The sequence below is a fragment of the Opisthocomus hoazin genome, chromosome W (assembly GCF_030867145.1).
Source record: "Opisthocomus hoazin isolate bOpiHoa1 chromosome W, bOpiHoa1.hap1, whole genome shotgun sequence".
NCBI classification, from domain to species: Eukaryota; Metazoa; Chordata; class Aves; order Opisthocomiformes; family Opisthocomidae; genus Opisthocomus; species Opisthocomus hoazin.
Window position 1 is genome coordinate 48,161,004 of NC_134453.1, and position 18,267 is coordinate 48,179,270.

General features: G+C 44.9%; 1 protein-coding gene across 1 annotated transcript; it reads left to right on the forward strand.

Annotated features, from left to right (window-relative positions):
- The first annotated feature begins 9,194 nt into the window (after window positions 1-9,194).
- LOC142365672 (uncharacterized) lies at window positions 9,195-14,595 on the forward strand. Its single transcript, XM_075446714.1, has 2 exons — window positions 9,195-10,309; window positions 13,370-14,595. The coding sequence occupies exons 1-2, from the start codon at window positions 9,583-9,585 to the stop codon at window positions 13,489-13,491; spliced, it is 849 nt and encodes a 282-aa protein (XP_075302829.1). The 5' UTR covers window positions 9,195-9,582; the 3' UTR covers window positions 13,492-14,595.
- The last annotated feature ends 3,672 nt before the right edge of the window (window positions 14,596-18,267 follow it).

The following is an 18,267-nucleotide window of genomic DNA, read 5'->3' on the forward strand; positions in this document are numbered from 1 at the left end:
ACTGTGCTGTTATCTTGATTACAAGAGCAGTGATTTGGGCATCAGGCATCCCCTGGCCACACCTAGGCCATCTGCTGCCTGAATTGTCTACCAGAATGACTCAGCACGAATTGTGGCTAGAACAGAAAGTATTGACCAAAGCTGATCATCTCAAGTTCCTATAAACAGTGATCCGAAGGTGAGACCCTTTGAGCTCTCTGGGGCTTGGGCATCAACCCCAGCAGGCTGTGTGACCCCGTATCTCCCCCTGAGGTGGGATGCCTCTCAGGGTAGATTTTGTGAGGACTGAAAGGTCTGATTTCGCAAGGTTCACCAACTGTCCATTTATGAAAGCTGGCGCACAAAAGTGAGTAATCCATGAAACTCACAAAAAGGGAAATTTTAATCACATGTTAACCTCTGTGTGTGTGTGTGTGTGCATGCACAATTTGGTTTAGAACCATTTACCTGTCTGTGTGCAATTTGATTCAGAATTATTTGTCTGTCCGTACGTGTGATTTGATTTAACCTTCATCTGTGTGTGCAACCCTGCTGTAAGTTTCGGGTGACCCTTGCCATTCTTGAATCTAAGTCACTATTTTGATTGTAGCAAATTCCATTGAATCACTCTGTTAAATTGGCTGATGATTAAGGGCTGTCAATAATTATACAACTGAATGATACCTGTAAATGTAAAATTTGTACCACTGGCAAATTAATTTCTCTGAACTTCCAAGAAAAGGAGGGTACAGGTAGTTATTAGTACTTATGGATACCTTTTCAGGTTAGCCAGAAACATTCCCTTGTAGAACAAATAAAGCAAGGGAAGTAACTAAGGTATTATTAAATTAAATAATACCTCAGTTTGGGGTACCGACAATTATCTCCTCAGACAGGGGGACACATTTTTGTGCAGAAGTAGTGCAACAGGTCAGCAAACTGTTAGGAATTGATTGGCGGTTACACATACCCTTCAGACCACAAGCCAGTGGGCAGGTGGAAAAGATGAACCACATGATAAAACAACAGACAACAAAAATATGCCAAGAAGCGAATCTGTATTAGTATCAAGCATTGCTTATTGCACTACTTCGGATACGTGTAAAACCTAGGACCAAAGAAAATTTGAGCCATTTTGAGATACTATATGGGAGACCATATCAGGCTAAATATCAAGGGGAAGATTTGAACCAGTTGGGAAATCAGTATCTACAGAATTATGTTATATCCTTAGGAAAATAATTAGAAAAAATTAGTAAAAATGTTTTGGGTACCAGGGCTAAAGGGTTAGGTCACTCCATCCATCCATTTAGCCCTGGAGACTGGATTTATGTTAAGAATTTGTCAGGTGATCCACTGAGAGAGGAGTGGAATGGACCTTACCAGGTATTGCTGACCACTTTCACTGCAATGAAGAATCAAGGACAACCGGCCTGGATCCATTATTCTCGAGTGAAGAAGGCTCCTGAACCAGGATGGATGGTCAAAAAGGCTGATGATTTGAAACTACGATTGCGGCAGTAACTTTGTTAAGCCTAAGCTTATTAGTGAACACTTGGAGTGAGAACTTATATTACAGTGCAATTCAGATGATAGGGAATGCCACGGGAGCTAAGGATTGATTTGTACTGCCTTACCAAAAGGTGACATGACGCTCCCTTTATACGGGGTAGGATCTACTCATTGGAATTGTGACAATAATACTTGGCCTGAGTTCTGGAGAAGACATGATGGAGGATACTGCGATTACAACAAATCAAGCTACATGACTGGGCCAAAATTCGACCTACAGATATTAGATAACACCACCCAGATATTGGTTAACAATAATAGTTGCCTATGGATGTGGGATTTCTGGAAGAACGGGGACATATTGTGAGCAACCCAGACACTCTGAATATGGACTTGATCGGTCTGTAGCAGCACAGGCCTCAAGCCCATCGAGAGGCTGGCTGTGTATAAACAGATGCTCCAAGGCCGGCTGCGGGTAAACAGGTGTTCTATCAATAGATGCTCTATGAATAGTGACCAATCATAACCGAGTGCTGTACCGAGTGTTGTCTATATAATCCAGATTCTCTGCTAATAAAGTTGACTGTTATGGATCATATTGGTCAAGTCATTGAGCCCGCGCCGCAACATACGGAAAGCAAGATCCAACACTTGTTCGTGCCGACCCCCCTTCCATACACACAAAAATTGTACGTGCAGGGACGGGTGGAATGATTATTGGATGAACAAAACTACAGTAGAAGTGGGAACTTGGGATCCAAAAGGGACAGGTGTGGTATATATTGATTTTTGTAACAAAACTGTCCTGGGTTTGGCCAGGACAGGAGGACAGGGTTAATTTTCACCGGACTCCAGGAAGGGGCACAGCGGGGGGGGGGGGGGGGGGGGGTGGAGCTGACCCCACCTGGCCAAACAGAGCAGGGTATTCCATACCATGTGCCGTCATGCTGGGTTCTGGTGGGGGGGGAGCTGGGGGGCGGGAACTCTTTCGCGGCTCGGGAGGGCACAGCAGCGGTTCGGTCCAGGAGAGAGAGCGGCTCTGTTCTGCGGGCTCTGTTCTGCTGGTTTGTTTTGTGTATTCCTCTTTTCTGTATCGTTGTTGTTGCTGTTCCCTTTGTTTGCTGTTCTGTTAAACTGCCCTTATCCCGACCCACCAGTTTCTGCCTGTTTCCTTCCATTCTCCTCCGCACCCCGGCGGGGGGAGGGGCGGCCGCGTGGCACTTTTGTTGCCGGCCGCAGCCAAACCAGAACAAGAACCCAGTTAGAAACCTACAGCCCCTCGAACTGGGATTATTTTAGAAATGTATAAATTGTCTGGGTAAAGCATGGAACATTGTATGGAGCTAATCTCACAGCCACTGATGGGTCCTGTAAATTACCCGATGGGTATTGGTGGCTATGCGGCAATGGCATTAGCAGAAAGTGACTCCCTGTGGGCTGGAAGGGAACGTGTACCATGGGTCACCTAGTCAGCCAGGACCGAATATATAACCAGTCCCAAATACCTAAAGGTATATTGAGAACATCATGGAGATGAGCCAAATGGGAAGACAACCCACTTGTAAGTAGGGGAACAAAATTTCATAGCTTTGTCAGAGTGGTTCTTATCATGGTTAGGAGTAAGTGAACTGGAGAAAGCCAGAATAAACATTTTCATGGTTTTGAAAAAAAAGATAAAAAATCTAACAATAAATACTATGGAAAATTTACAGACAGAAGTATCATCCCTTAGTAAAGTTTTGCTACAGAATCGAATGGCATTAGATTTATTAACTGCCAAAGAAGGGGGAGTATGTATATTCATTAATACCAGTTGCTGTGCATATATCAACAAAGATAGACAGATAGAAGCAGCTTTGAATATGCTCTAGGAGAAAACGTGAGTATTCCATGCAGTATCTTTGGATGATACTTCCTTGGGGTTTCGAGATTTATGGGATAAAGTGACCTCTTGGCTTCCTAATTCAGAATGGTTAAAACAATTATTCATGGTATTAATCACCCTGATAGTTTTAGGCATACTTATTTACACATCTCTCAAATGTTTCCTTTGGTGTTGTCAGGATTCAGTTGAGACACACAGTGATTGGAAAAGGAACAAAGTCAGACACCAAATAAAAACTGGAAAATACTTTTCCCAGACCCTTGGAATGAAAGGGCTAAAACAAATCTAATAAAGAAACCTTTAAGTCTGAAGAAATTTGAAAATAATACCTAACAGTTCAGTATTATAACTAACTAACCATAACCTGTTGCAGAATATATAACAACAAAATACAACAGTGAGGATTCATAGCTTTCTAGCTACAAATCTTCAAAAGAAAAGGAGGGATTTATATCTGTAAATGTAAAATTTCCACTTACTAGAGTGATTGTAATTAAACTAAAGTAGATCTTTTCTGTTTTGAGAAGACATCAAAGCTCTAAGATAAAGAGGCTCCTAAATAATGTTATTTAGATAGCTCAACCTTGGAAGAAGCAAATGCGTGGAACCATAACAATGAAGGAATGGCAAAACAAACACTAAACCAGAACAGACTGCCCTTGATGGACGTGATAGATGCGATCTCAGAACTGAGCATGCGCAAGAGCAGAGGTCAACCAGTGGACATTTTGAGGAAGAGTATATCCTTCATCTTATAGATCCCCCACGACCACCCGGGGTCATAAATGGGCATGCCCATAAAAGAACATTAGCATATGATAATGAGTTCCTGGAGAAATAATGAATATGTAAATATTGTCTCAGGAATTTGATGAATATGTATGTAAAACTTGCATATAAGCTATGCATTTAACCTGAACAGACACATACAATTGGAGGAGAAATCCCCTGTGTGTCCAGCGCTGCAATAAAAGAATACCTGCTTAATAGTCTTTGGACTACTGAGTCTTTAACTCTGGCTTTTCATGGCATCACTAATCTTGTGATCTATCTCAAAAATATCAACAAATCCTAATTTGCTGCTAAACCGAAGCTGTGTAACAAAATCTTATTCGTAACAGAGGTCGATCCTGAAAATTGATCATTTCTTGTTACCCTTTTTGTCGACCAATCCACTCCCGACATCCGCAAATATTTTTCCAAACATGTTCCGGGATGGCAAGGGAAAGAAATAGATGAAATTGTTAGTATAGCGACTTTAATGGCAGGGATGACAAACAAGAAAAATACAGGAAAAAACAACAGGAGGAAAAGTTTCCTTACTGTCCACAGCTCTCAGGGGTCCAGGACCCTTTTACCCTGGAGGGAGGGGTCAAGTATGGGGATGCAGTAAACCATGAGGACTTCTTTCCCCTGAAATTCCCTGAGAACTTTTTAAAAACTATTGTGGGTGATTAGGATACTGGAAAAAAGTTTGCCCCTATAAACTCTATTTTTCTCTGACACCGCAAGCTATGCCCAGTTTAACCATGACTTCTGAATTCAATTCCCTTGACCCCCCACAAGAACATAATTATATCCAAGATTGACAGTTACTGGGAACCTATTATCCAGCAACCATGAGTAATGCCCACATGATTTTAAATACTGTAAACCCACAACAAGAGCTCCAACTGACCCTTAGGGTGAGTGTGGGGAAGATTACTTGTACCTAGTAGATACAGATGCTACACATTCGGCTCTAAACAAATGACGACATTAACACAGTGGGACAAAAATATATCATGGGAATTAAAGGAAGCCCCCAACACGTACCCCTGTTAAGAGACACCCCTCCAGATAGGGCCCTTATCAATTACGCATTCTTTTATACTACTTGAAAACAGCCTGACTAATTAATTAGGGAGAGATTTACTCTGTAAATTGCAGGCAAATTTAAACTGTTCCCCCCAGTGTTGTCCCAAAAGTGGGATCATTTACCCAGTGTGCAGTATGCCAATATACACACAGAGCAGAGGTATTGTCTTTATTGCATATTTGCGCAGCTGTGGGTGCCAGGTGATAATTCCACAAAGCTAGCACACCACTTAGCAGGGTCACAAGGACTATATACTCTTACAAAATCAAAGAAGTTACTCATTACTTTCTGATTGGTTCATCGCGCTATGCACTCATCTTAAAGGTATATTCCTTCTTTATTTAACTATGCATGCTCACAAGCTGAGGGGGGGTGCTGTCTTTCTGGTTCTGAATTGAGTCAGCGGTCGCGATCTCCCCCTGCCACCTTCACCTTTTTCCTAGTTACCCTAGATCTTTGTTAACTTCATGCTTCTTCGGCAGTCATCCAGCTTTAGGCACCTTCCGGGCAGGATGTTCCCCTTTTATAAGTCTGTTAGCTCCTCTTCAAGGGCATAATTGTTAGTAAGGCCATACATTGTTTATACAAAGTAGTCAGGCCTAAATTAAACAATATGTCACTATGACCTAAGCATTACTATGACCTAAACGTTTCTAACGGTATCCTATATCATCAGGGTATTCAGCTCTGCATACCTGTCAAAAATTTATCTGAACTAGTTACCGCATTACAGGAAAGCCTTAGAGGCTTCACCCTACCAGAAGAACTGCTGATAGAAGGGATCATAAGAAACATGAAACTATAACAAAGTATCTTTAATGATATTTTCTAGTTGTTAGTAGTTTTTGTTATTACAGTTTGTATTCTTACATACATAATGATCCAATGCTGTAACTGTTGTACTAACCTCTGTCTCAAAATATGTAAGCCACAGTCCAAAAGAAAAGGAGGGATTGATACCTGTGAATGTAGCGAATGTAGTAGATGTAGTGGATGTAGATATAAGTTATCACTTTAAGTCATCAGAACCATTGCACAAAAGATTAATTAAAACCAAAGCAAGTCTTGGTTCTCAGCGGATAATTGGGATAGCTGTAGGATAAGAGACTCCCAAATAATTCCACTCCAGACAGCTCGGCTTTGGGAGAGCAGACGCGCCGAGCTACAGAGATAAAGAGGCACCAAGAGGATAACAAGGCCGGAGCAAAACAACCTTGAAGGTCACTGTATACGCGATCTTAGAACGAAGTTTGTGCAGAAACAAAGGTCAACCCGTGGACACCGTGATGAAGAGTATGAGCCTTCATCTGAAGACCCCCGATGATCACCCAGAGGCGTCAAAAGACATGCGTGAAAAACATTAACGTATGCTAATTAGTTCTCGAAAAATCCATGAATATGCTAAGCATTTCTTGGAATTATAATGAATATGTATATTGTGATTGTATTTAACCTGGAATGAAAAGGGTGTTTGGCGCGCACATTTGGAGGAGAGTTCCCCCATGTGCCCGGCGCCGTAATAAAGGATACCTGCTTAACAGTATACATTATACTGTTAGGTTATTACCGGATCTTCAAATCACTGCAACTCCCTCCGCCCCATATTTGGGGGTGGGATCCCACTTAAGTAGGGCTCCTAAAATCTGCAAAAATGGTTATGCTTGGAACCGATTACCTCAGGGTTTTGCAGGATCACCAACTATTTTTTTCTTCTCAGATATTAGTCAAAGATTTACAGGATGTAAAACTTCCAAGGCAATCTGTACTGATACAGTATGTCAATGATTTACTAATAGCTAGTCCCGACTCCCATATGTGCAAAATTGATATTCTGGTGTTATTGACTGCATTGGCTGGTAAAGGTCACAAAGTTTCTCCTTATAAACTTTAATTTTGTAAATCAGAAGTGGAATGTTTGGGATCTATCTTGAAGGGACTTGACTTTTATCCCCAGAATGTATCCAAACAATCCAAAATATACCCCAGGTACCTTCTTCACTGACCTTGGTGTCTGCAGAGTTGTTTCTCTCACATATTCTCACTCCTCTCTCTCAACTGCTGTTGGTGTTGTGCAGGGGTTTTTCTGCCTTCTTAAATATGTTATCACAGAGGTGCCACCAACATCACTGATTGACTCAGCCTTGTTCAGCGGTGGGTCCACCTTGGAGCTGGCTGGCATTTGCTCTATTGGACATAGGGGAAGCTTCTAGCAGCTTCTCACAGAAGCCCCCCCCTCTAGCCCCACTGCTACCAAAATCTTGCCATGCAAAGCCAATGCAGTGTGCAAGATATCTTTGTAGGTTTGGACTTAATTGTTTTTCTTGCTAGTATAAACATTTCAGGAATTCAAATGAGTAATGCTGCGAAAGGGGTGATCCCTATTTTTTTCCGTTCTTTATTTTTATTAACTACAATAGTAGTAATTAATTTTCCCTTGATACAAATACACAAGTTGATGGTTTACTGTGTTCATGCTTGTTGTTTTAGGAATCTTTCCATGATTCTCAAGTAGCTGGAGTTTGTGCAACAACAGAAGTGTTTTACTATGAATATCATGTCTTGCACTCCAGCAGCTACCAAGTATCTGTGCTTTATTTTAGGCCATACCTTTTAGGCAAGACCAATTTTCAATTAGACAAAGAAAAGAATAAGAATATGTAGGATGTAGTAGATCTTAAAAACGTAGATTTTGTATTAAACTGGGGAACAGAGTAATGGTCATATGTAGTAAGAAAGAGATGAGGCCATTCACTAGTAAATTTTGTAACACTCCAGACAGAACTTCAGAACCTTGGAGGAGATATCTCGGCCTGAAGGAAGCTGATCTTTGGCTCCTGACATCTTGCCTGTGATTGACTGAAACTACTTGATGATTTTTCTTGTTCCTTTCTTTAAATTAATAGAAAAAGCTTAAAGCTGCAGGTCTGAATTTGGCCATGAAATAATTACAGTGGCTTCAACAGAATTGCGTCAATTTCTTCATGCCTGAAGACACAAGGCTGCGGTCTAAATGTACTTTTAAAACTGTACATGGTTTCTACATAAATTTGCTGTTTTGAGAAAAATAACACCAATAAGGTGTCGTCTTTAATTGTTTTCTGTCTATTAAAACTGGTTCTGAAACACAAAACAGATTTTCTTTTCTCTCTAATATGCACATCTTGTTATCCAGTACTCAGTTGCTACAGCCACTGTGATTTCACTCACCATCCTGTCAAGAAGGAAAGAGGAACACACAGCCTCCCTCCAAGGCTTCCATTAGTCTCACTTATTTAATCAGCAAACATAGAATGATCACACTGCAGCACTGTCTGGGCTCTGTTCCACTCTACCCAAAGACTGTGTACCTAGGGCTGAGGGACTGAAAGCTTCAAGTACTTTCATTCAGTTTCCTGCATGGTAGCATCAGTATTTTTTGTGTTTTGAGTAATCTCCTAATTTTAGATAGATGAGGATGTCTGAATGTTGCTAGTGATATTTTTTAATTAAAAAGTAGCATAAGCTGCTCTGAATGTGTTTGGTAGATTTAATCACTCTCTGCCTTATACAATTTAATGGTTTCTAATTTTGCAGTTTTAGCATTTAAAAGGCACTTTAGATTTAAACTGAAAAACAAATTCTCATAAAGTCCCTGGTGAAAAGATTTTAGTCTGAGGTACAGTTTCAAGAATGGATAATTTGAGATAAATTTTCCAACTGGTGTTGGGGTCGATGTAGCTTGAGAATTAGCACGACTAGGAGGCTGCTGGTAAAAGACGGCTAAGAATAGCCATTGAGAAAGTTCTGATAGCGCACATAGTGTGGGTTAGCAAAACAAGATGTGTTCAAGGACGTGGAGGCGGTCTGTTGCTATTGGCGTTAGTGCATAGTTACCAATTATAAGGGAATGTGGGGCGTGTGAACAGTGTGTGATTTATGTCTGTAGCCTATCCGATGTAAGCGTAATCGTGTGTACAGATATGGCAAATGTATATAACGGCAGAAGCGGGGGAATAAAAGGATCCAGCTGTGTATCTTACCAATGCATGTGAGAGTCGTTCCCGTCCTTGCACGGATGCTGAGACCTGGCATTTTGGTGACCCTACGGATTTATTATCGCAGCCAGAAAAAAAAAAGGCAGGGGCCTGCCAGCTGGCGAGGTAAGCCGGGCTGCCCGAGAAAGGCAGGAGCAGATCCGCGGCACGCCAGGGGGGGCATGAACATCTGCAGCATGGGTTCCACTGTATCAGCGTCAGAAAACACGGCGCTGACAAGCCTGTTGGAATTGGCGGATTGAGCCGACGCTAAGTTAACTGAAGGAGACATATCGGGACTATTATTATGGTGCCGCCGCCGAAAGCTGATAACAATGGATCAGCTGTTCGATCCGGATGCGTGGCACAGAGTTGGGATGGACTTGTGGGACTCTGTGCAGGTCGGAAACAAAGAGGCACGGCAATTAGCCCCTGTTTTACGAACTGTTAAAAATATGATTGCTGATATGAAGGACGATGCTACTGTGGCTGCAGCCGCCGCGAGAGCTGTTTCTGCAATCAGTCAACCCGCAGGAGAGTGTCAAGATCCCTGTACGGCGCCGTTGGCTTGTGAAACGGAGCCCTGCGGAGAACCGAGTGTGGCACCAGCGCCACCTACAGCCCCACCACTGACGGAGAATGTGCCGCTCCCGGACTCCGATTCTCAAGAAATGGATACTGACTTGCCCGAAGGACCAACATCGCTATTATACCCAAAGATTCATAAAAGTGAACCTATGGACACATTGAGAAAGCAACAGGATCAAATGACAAAGCTGTTGGACGAGATGCAACGACTAGATAAAGGATCCCGTAACGCCACGATTAAACAGGCATATCGAAAGGCTCACCAGGCCATAACGGACGGTTTGCGAGCGGTCGAGCAGCAGATATGTGAGGAGTCGGACGGGATGGGGGAGGTGATTTCAGGGGGGTCAAATAATGGAAGCATTAACGTAAGTGCGCCGGCACAGCATTCGCAGCAGCGCTGGGTTAGGCTCATGCTGGAAGACAGGGAAATGAGCTTAGCTGACGCTGATCACTATTTGCGCAGTAAATACGGTAAGGGGGTGGAGGATGACGAACGTGGGGCGTGGAAAAGGGGCGTGAAGTGGAGAGAGCACGGAGGGGGGGCATCCGGTGTTCAAAAGCCTCATTGCGCGTGCGGTGGGTGTGGTCTGAAGGGACCCGGCGGTACAGAGGGGGGTGGTGTGGCCGCTGGAGGTCGGAGTGGAGACGGGACGCCCTCAATATGCGACCCTAATTTTAATATGGGACAATGATGGAGGGGGGTAATAGAAAATGCTGTAATTGAAGGACAAATGCTACCAAACAGTTTAACAGCATTCCCGGTGTTTACGTAGGGGAATCAACGGATATGGGCTCCTTTTGACTGGAAAACAGTGAGTCAGTTACAAAAAAACGTAATGAACTATGGTTTGGATAACAAGCAAGTTATGACGCTGGTTACCACCTTTTTCAAAAATCAGATATTAGTGCCAGCTGATGCCTGAGCCTTGTTAGAATTGGTGTTGCCCCCCCACTGCCTTTATGTTGCGGAAGGATAAGTGGCGGGATAAATGTGAGGTTGCAATGATGCAAAACCTTCAGCTAGGTGCCGATGATCCTTTACGTGTAGTTACACTAGACCAGCTCATGAGTACTGGTGCTTTCCGCAAGGGGGCGGCTCAAGCAGCGCTACACCCTCGAATATTGCAACAGTCACAGAGCTTAGCCCTGGCCGCTTTAACTGAGTTACCACAGATTGGGAACCCTGTATTACCTTATACGCAGATTCGTCAGGGTCCTGATGAGCCGTACATGCACTTTATAGACCGATTAAAGGAAGTATTAGATGCGGCACTGAATCTGCCAAGTGAAGCAAAAGGTGCAGTAGGAAAGGATTTAGCTTTTCAAAATGCCAACACTCAATGTCAACAGATAATTGCATCCCTACCTAGTGGGTCTACCCTTAGTCGGTACGTGGAGGCTTGTTCCCGATTACCTCGCTTAGCGGAGGAAAGAGAGAAGGCCAGAATATATGCGGCTGCTATGGCCACTGTTTTACGACCTGCCATGCAAACGGGGAAAGGGGATCGAGGTGTTAAAGCAAAAACTGGTTGTCTTATTTGCGGAGAGGAAGACCATTACAAAAGAAACTGTCCTCAGATCAAGAAGCAAAAGGTGGTGGCTGACAAATTTGTAGGGACATGCCATAGATGTGACAAGTTCAGGCATAAAGCAGCTCAATGCAGGTCGCAGTTTAAAAAGGATGGTACCCCCTTGTCGGGAAACAGGCAGAGCAGCGCCAGGATGGGGGACACGAGGACAAGAAAGTTCCCCACAGCTATGGCTGTCTCGACGAGCTCCGAGCCGCCACAAGCGGCTCCGCAGGAGTCGATCTGGCCGTGGGACAAGACATCACTATAGAAGATGATAAGGTGCATGTCGTCCCCTCGGTAGCCACAGGACCTTTAGGTCATGGGCTGAGTGCATTGTTGGTGGGGCGATCCTCTGCAACTAGTCAGGGAATTTTTGTCCTACCAAGAGTAATTGATGCAGATTTCACAGGCCCAATAGGGATTATGTTAAAGGTATTCACGCCACCATTAACCATCAAACGAGGCAGCAAGGTTGCCCAACTGATTCCTTTTATTGCTCAGGTCCCCCCCAACTGACCCTAACTATAGGGGAAGTGACGCCTTTGGCTCAAGTGAACCCCCCTTGGTGGCATTCGTACAACCTCTTTCCACAGAACAGCCCATAAGAAAGATCACTATTAAAGGACCGAACGGCATTGTACTAAAAGACCAGAAAATGTTGATAGACTCTGGAGCGGATGTTACTATAATCCCGAGGGCCCAATGGCCGGAGTCATGGCCATTGACGGTAGCGTTGGGCATGGTGACAGGAATCGGTGGTGCAGCAGCGACACAAATGAGTACTGAGTTCATTACCTTTGTAGACCAAGATGGTAAGTTGCTGGCACAAGCATGCCCTTATGTCTTGAATACTACTATTTGGCTATTAGGCAGAGACGTATTATCACAACGGGGTTGTGTCATTCAGACGCCTTTTTGACAGCGGCCATTGAAGCGAGCGCATCCAGGCCTACACTGAAGCTCACGTGGTTGACAAAAAAAGCCGATCTGAGTGGACCAATGGCCACTGTCTATTGAAAAGCTCGCCCATCTCCAAGAATTGGTGGATGAACAAGTGAAGTTAGGGCACTTGGTCCCGTCCACTAGTCCTTGGAATACTCCTGTGTTTACCATTCAGAAAAAGTCCAAAAAATGGACACTCTTACAAGACCTAAGAGCAACCACCGTGCGGACCAACTAGTGACAGCCACTCCCGTACAACTGTCCACAAGCTTTGATGCTGCACGAGCAGCGCATGATTTTTTCCATCAGTCTGCAGCGGCGCTGCAAAGACAGTTTTCATTATCTAAAGCAGATGCGCGTGCTATTGTTGCAGCCTGCCCTGACTGTGTGAGACTCACTCCTATACAGGATGGTGGTGTAAATCCTCGAGGTCTACAGCCCAGACAACTTTGGCAAACCGATGTGACTGAGTTCCCCCAGTTTGGGCGTTTGAAGTACATCCATGTCTCTGTCGATACGTGTTCGGCTGCCATTTGGGCAACAGCGGCTACTTCTACCAATGCCAAAGCAACCCAACGACATTGGGCGCAAGCCTTTGCTGTGTTGGGAGTACCTGAACAAATTAAAACTGATAATGGCCCAGCCTACAGGTCTCAGGTGGTGGCCCGTTTCCTTCAGCGGTGGGGTGTTAAGCATGTACAGGGCATCCCATACAACTCCACCGGTCAAGCTATTGTTGAGCGTTCCCATCGCTTACTAAAAGATCATTTAAATATTTTTAAAAAGGGGGGAGAGCAATCCCCAATAGACTGTCTACACAAAACCCTTTTTGTCCTGAATTGGCTGAATGTTAGAGGAGGTCGTAGTGACCCCCCAGCTGTTCAGCACAGGGGAACAAAAAAAAATGTCTATGACAATGATGTGGTGTTAGTAACGGTATTCCGCCTGGATAAAGGGGTTTGGGAAGGTCCAGTACGACTACTCACTTGGGGGAGGGGATATGCTTGTATTTCTACAGATAATGGACAGATGGAGTGGGTGCCGGCGAAATGGATCAAACCCATCTTGAATGAACATGGAAGAAGAAGGGGAGGCGATAAAAAGACAGTGGGCCCGGTTAACAAAGATGCTACATCCTAACGATGTATAGCTGTTATCTGTACTATCTGATGAGTGTCAATATGAGTGCCTGCTTTCTAGGGCTCCGGGGTTAAGTTCTGGAGAGTGAATTATTTTGCTCCTTTCTAGTAGTAGAGTTTGGGTACCCAGGTAGGACCCTGCTCTTGAACATCAATGGTCCCAGGGATCGCAGGACCTCCAGCCGGCACCGAGGGATTCTCGGGGAGAACCTCTGATCCCTGGACCAAAAGGTTCTGAGCAGGGACTATTGATAAGAAAGGCATTCTTCCAGTATCACTTTTGTTGCCTGCTTGCTGTCTGTTCATAAGTCTTTGTAATATTTGGATTTATGTTGAAAACTTGGTATACCTGCGTGTGTGTGTGTGTGTGTGTGGTCGTGACCATAAATGTGTGGTTTCATGTGTTTGTTGTCACAGTGTTTGTATTTCTGTGTTCTGATGGATTTATTTGGGTTTTGTGATCTAATGGATTTGTCTGGACTAAGTAACTGCCTTTGCATCTGCTGGTTTGGTAAGTTTTCCGGGTTCTGCCTTTAGACTACTGTATCTGCATTCTGATTTATTGGGGCTGCGGAAGTATTTGACGCAGCAGGAAACAGATGGGGAATTTCTGGCTGGTTAATGTCACTAATCAAAATGTTATTGCTTATTGTTGTAATGATTATGGCAGTGATTATGTTGGTCCCGTGTATAATACGCATAACGCAAGAGGCACTAGAGGTAACTGTGAAGAAAATTTTTGTGATGCAACTAACACAAATTGAGCAAATGTTTTTAAGGCAATGATAAGATAACTTAGCTTTTTGAAAAGAAAAAGGGGGAGATGTTGGGGTCGATGCAGCTTGAGAATTAGCACGACTAGGAGGCTGCTGGTAAAAGACAGCTAAGAATAGCCATTGAGAAAGTTCTGATAGCGCACATGGTGTGGGTTAGCAAAACAAGATGTGTTCAAGGACGTGGAGGCGGTCTGTTGCTATTGGCGTTAGTGCATAGTTACCAATCATAAGGGAATGTGGGGCGTGTGAACAGTGTGTGATTTATGTCTGTAGCCTATCCGATGTAAGCGTAATCGTGTGTACAGATATGGCAAATGTATATAACGGCAGAAGCGGGGGAATAAAAGGATCCAGCTGTGTATCTTACCAATGCATGTGAGAGTCGTTCCCGTCCTTTCACGGATGCTGAGACCGGCAAACTGGGACATGGGAACTGAAGAAATTGCTCTGTCTTTACCACCAACAGAACATTATTTGCACACATTGTTACGGTTTAGCTGTGATCGGCAACAAAAACGCCACGCGGCCGCCCCTCCCCCCGCTGGGGTGCGGAGGAGAATGGAAAGAAACAGGCAAAAAACTGGTAGGTCGGGATAAGGGCAGTTTAACAGAACAGCAAACAAAGGGAACAGGAAAAACAACGATACAGATAAGGAGAAAACACAACACAAACCACAGAACAGAGCCGCTCTCACCGACTGCTGCTGCCACACGCTCCCAAGCCACGAGTGAGTTCCTGCCGCGCCGCCCCCCCCCCCCCCCCCACCGGAAACCAGCATGATGGCACATGGTATGGAATACCCTGCTCTGTTTGGCCAGGTTGGGTCAGCCTACCCGGCTGTGCCCCTTCCTGGATTCCGGCGAAAATTAATCCTGTCCTGGCCAAACCCAGGACACACATCCTGCTGCAAATTCATTTCTAGAATTATTACAGGAATTTACAAAGGTGCGATATTTTGCCTTTGAACTTGTTGTTCAGGCAGAAGGATAAAGAATGTTTTGCTGTAAGTGACATTAACCTATTTGTAGTCCTGAGAAATGTCATCTTCTTGGGCTTAGCTGAATTAAAAGTGCACTATCTCTGTTGAAGAGGATGAAGATACTGCAGGTATAGTAAACAGGACACTATTTTTGCTGTACTTTCATATAATTATTATTCACCAAAAGAAGTTAATCACCAAAGAAGAACTCACAGAGACAAAAGAAGTTGCTTAGCTTGTCAGCATCAGGGAATGTGAGATGCTGAAACATGACTCCTTATATCCAGAAGTGGGTATTACAGAAGCTAATGGATGGTCTAATGCACAATCTTAGTATTATGAGCCAACAGCTCCCCTTGCAGTACAAAACTATAATTGTTCCTAAAAGTACATATATCACAGAATGTTAGGGGTTGGAAGGGATCTCTGTGGGTCATCTAGTCCAACCCCCCCAGCTTCTTTGCTCTTCTCTAGACATGCTCCAGCTACTCAATGTCCTTCTTGTAGTGAGACATCGTAGCTCTTGGAACTGACCAATGCTTCCAGTTCATCCTGTTTGTTTTTCAGATTACGTGCATTGGTGTACAAGCATTTCAGATGTGATCCTGAGCCCTGAGGGTCTTGTTCTCTTAGTCCATGGCCAGCTTCTTAAGAGGACCCTGCTCCTTGTCCTGCCTGCGATCCTGATCCAGATTCTGATCCATGCATTCCTGTCCAGTCCAGTTCCAGACTACTGCGAAGGCCAGTCTGGGACTTCCTGGTGCCCGCCTGGCAGCTGCTGGTGGGATGCCAGTTCCCCAGCACCCAACTCTGGGAAACTCGCTATCGGTTTTGTATATTTTGCATTTTTTCTCTTATTATTAGTGTTATTAGTAAAGCTGTTTTAATATTCAGTTTGTAAGTCTCTCTCCCTTTTCCTCCTTTTTTCGTTCCCATGGTGGGGGTGCAAGGGTTAATAGAGAGCATCTTCCAGTGTATTTATCGCCACCCTGCTCTAAATGGTGACAGGAGCATGCATGCTAATTTACATGAAAAGTGAGGCTAACTTAGCCTATAGCAGAAGAGGTGGTTATCACTATCTAATTAATTAGCATGAGAAGTGAGAAACTCAACTAAGGGGAGGGGGCTAGCTGCCTATAAAAACTGAGAAAATCACTGTAAAGGCTGCGCCCCCCAGGACCTGGACCCCCCCCCCCATTTGGCCGGATCAACACTGGACCCAGGACTGGAGATATCTTTTCATTTCTTCTTTTCCTCTCTATATTTTCTTTTCCTTCCCTCCTGTGTTCTTTTCCTTCTCCTTTGAATTTATAAAAGCAAGGCTTATCGTAATCATACCACTGTAGTTTGCCTATCATAATCGTACCACTGTAGTTTGCTTGCCATAATTGTACCACCATAATTTGCTTATCGTGCCTCAGTAGTTTGCTTGTCACAATCGTGCCACAACAAGTTTATTGTTATCACAGAATCACAGAATCACACAGAATCACAGAATAGTAGGGGTTGGAAGGGACCTCTGTGGGTCATCTAGTCCAACCCCCCCGCCGAAGCAGGGTCACCTACAGCAGGCTGCACAGGACCTTGTCCAGGCGGGTCTTGAATATCTCCAGAGAAGGAGACTCCACAACCTCCCTGGGCAGCCTGTTCCAGTGCTCCGTCACCCTCAGAGAGAAGAAGTTCCTCCTCATGTTCAGACGGAACTTCCTGTGCCTCAGTTTGTGCCCATTGCCCCTTGTCCTGTCACTGGGCACCACTGAAAAGAGCTTGGCCCCATCCTCCTGACACCCACCCTGCAGATATTTGTAGGCATTTATAAGGTCCCCTCGCAGCCTTCTCTTCTTCAGGCTGAACAAGCCCAGTTCCCTCAACCTCTCCTCGTAGTGGAGATGCTCCAGTCCCCTCACCATCCTTGTAGCCCTCCGCTGGACTCTCTCCAGTAGCTCTTCATCCTTCTTGAACTGGGGAGCCCAGAACTGGACACAGTACTCCAGATGAGGCCTCACCAGGGTAGTGTAGAGGGGAAGGAGAACCTCCCTTGTCCTGCTGGCCACACTCTTCTTGATGCACCCCAGGATCCCATTGGCCTTCTTGGCAGCCAGGGCACACTGCTGGCTCATAGTTAACCTGTCGTCCACCAGGACACCCAGGTCCCTTTCCGCAGAGCTGCTCTCCAGCAGGTCCACCCCAAGCCTGTACTGGTGCATGAGGTTGTTCCTCCCCAGGTGCAGGACCCTGCACTTGCCCTTGTTGAACCTCATCAGGTTCCTCTCTGCCCAACTTTCCAGCCTGTCCAGGTCACGCTGAATGGCAGCACAGCCTTCTGGTGTATCTACCACACCTCCCAGTTTGGTGTCGTCAGCAAACTTGCTGAGGGTACATTCTAATTCTTCATCCAGGTCGTTGATGAAGAAGTTAAACAAGACTGGGCCGAGTACTGACCCCTGAGGGACACCACTTGTCACCAGCCTCCAACTAGACTCAGCGCCGCTGACAACAACCCTCTGAGTTCTGCCATTCAGCCAGTTCTCTATCCACTTCACCGACCACTCATCCAGCCCACACTTCCTCAGCTTCCCCAGGAGGATATCATGGGAGACTGTGTCGAAAGCCTTGCTGAAGTCAAGGTAGATAACATCCACAGCTCTCCCTTCGTCTACCCAGCCAGTCATGTCATCATAGAAAGCTATCAGATTGGTCAGGCATGATTTCCCCTTGGTGAATCCATGCTGACTACTCCTGATAACCTTCTTTTCTTCCACTTGCTTGATGATGGCCTCCAGGATAAGCTGCTCCATCCCCTTTCCCGGGATGGAGGTGAGGCTGACCGGCCTGTAGTTCCCTGGGTCCTCCTTCTTGCCCTTTTTGAAGATTGGAGTGACATTGGCCTTTCTCCAGTCCTCGGGCACCTCTCCAGTCCTCCAGGACCTCTCAAAGATGATGGAGAGTGGCTCAGCAATGACATCCGCCAGCTCCCTCAGCACTCGTGGGTGCATTCCGTCGGGGCCCATGGATTTGTGG

Bases quoted from the DNA above. Each gene is read 5' to 3' on its own strand.
- LOC142365672 (XM_075446714.1), top strand. From the start codon at position 9,583: ATGGATCAGCTGTTCGATCCGGATGCGTGGCACAGAGTTGGGATGGAC. The intron at 10,310-13,369 runs GTAAGGGGGTGG...GTATTTCTACAG, and splicing joins CTATTTGCGCAGTAAATACG to ATAATGGACAGATGGAGTGG.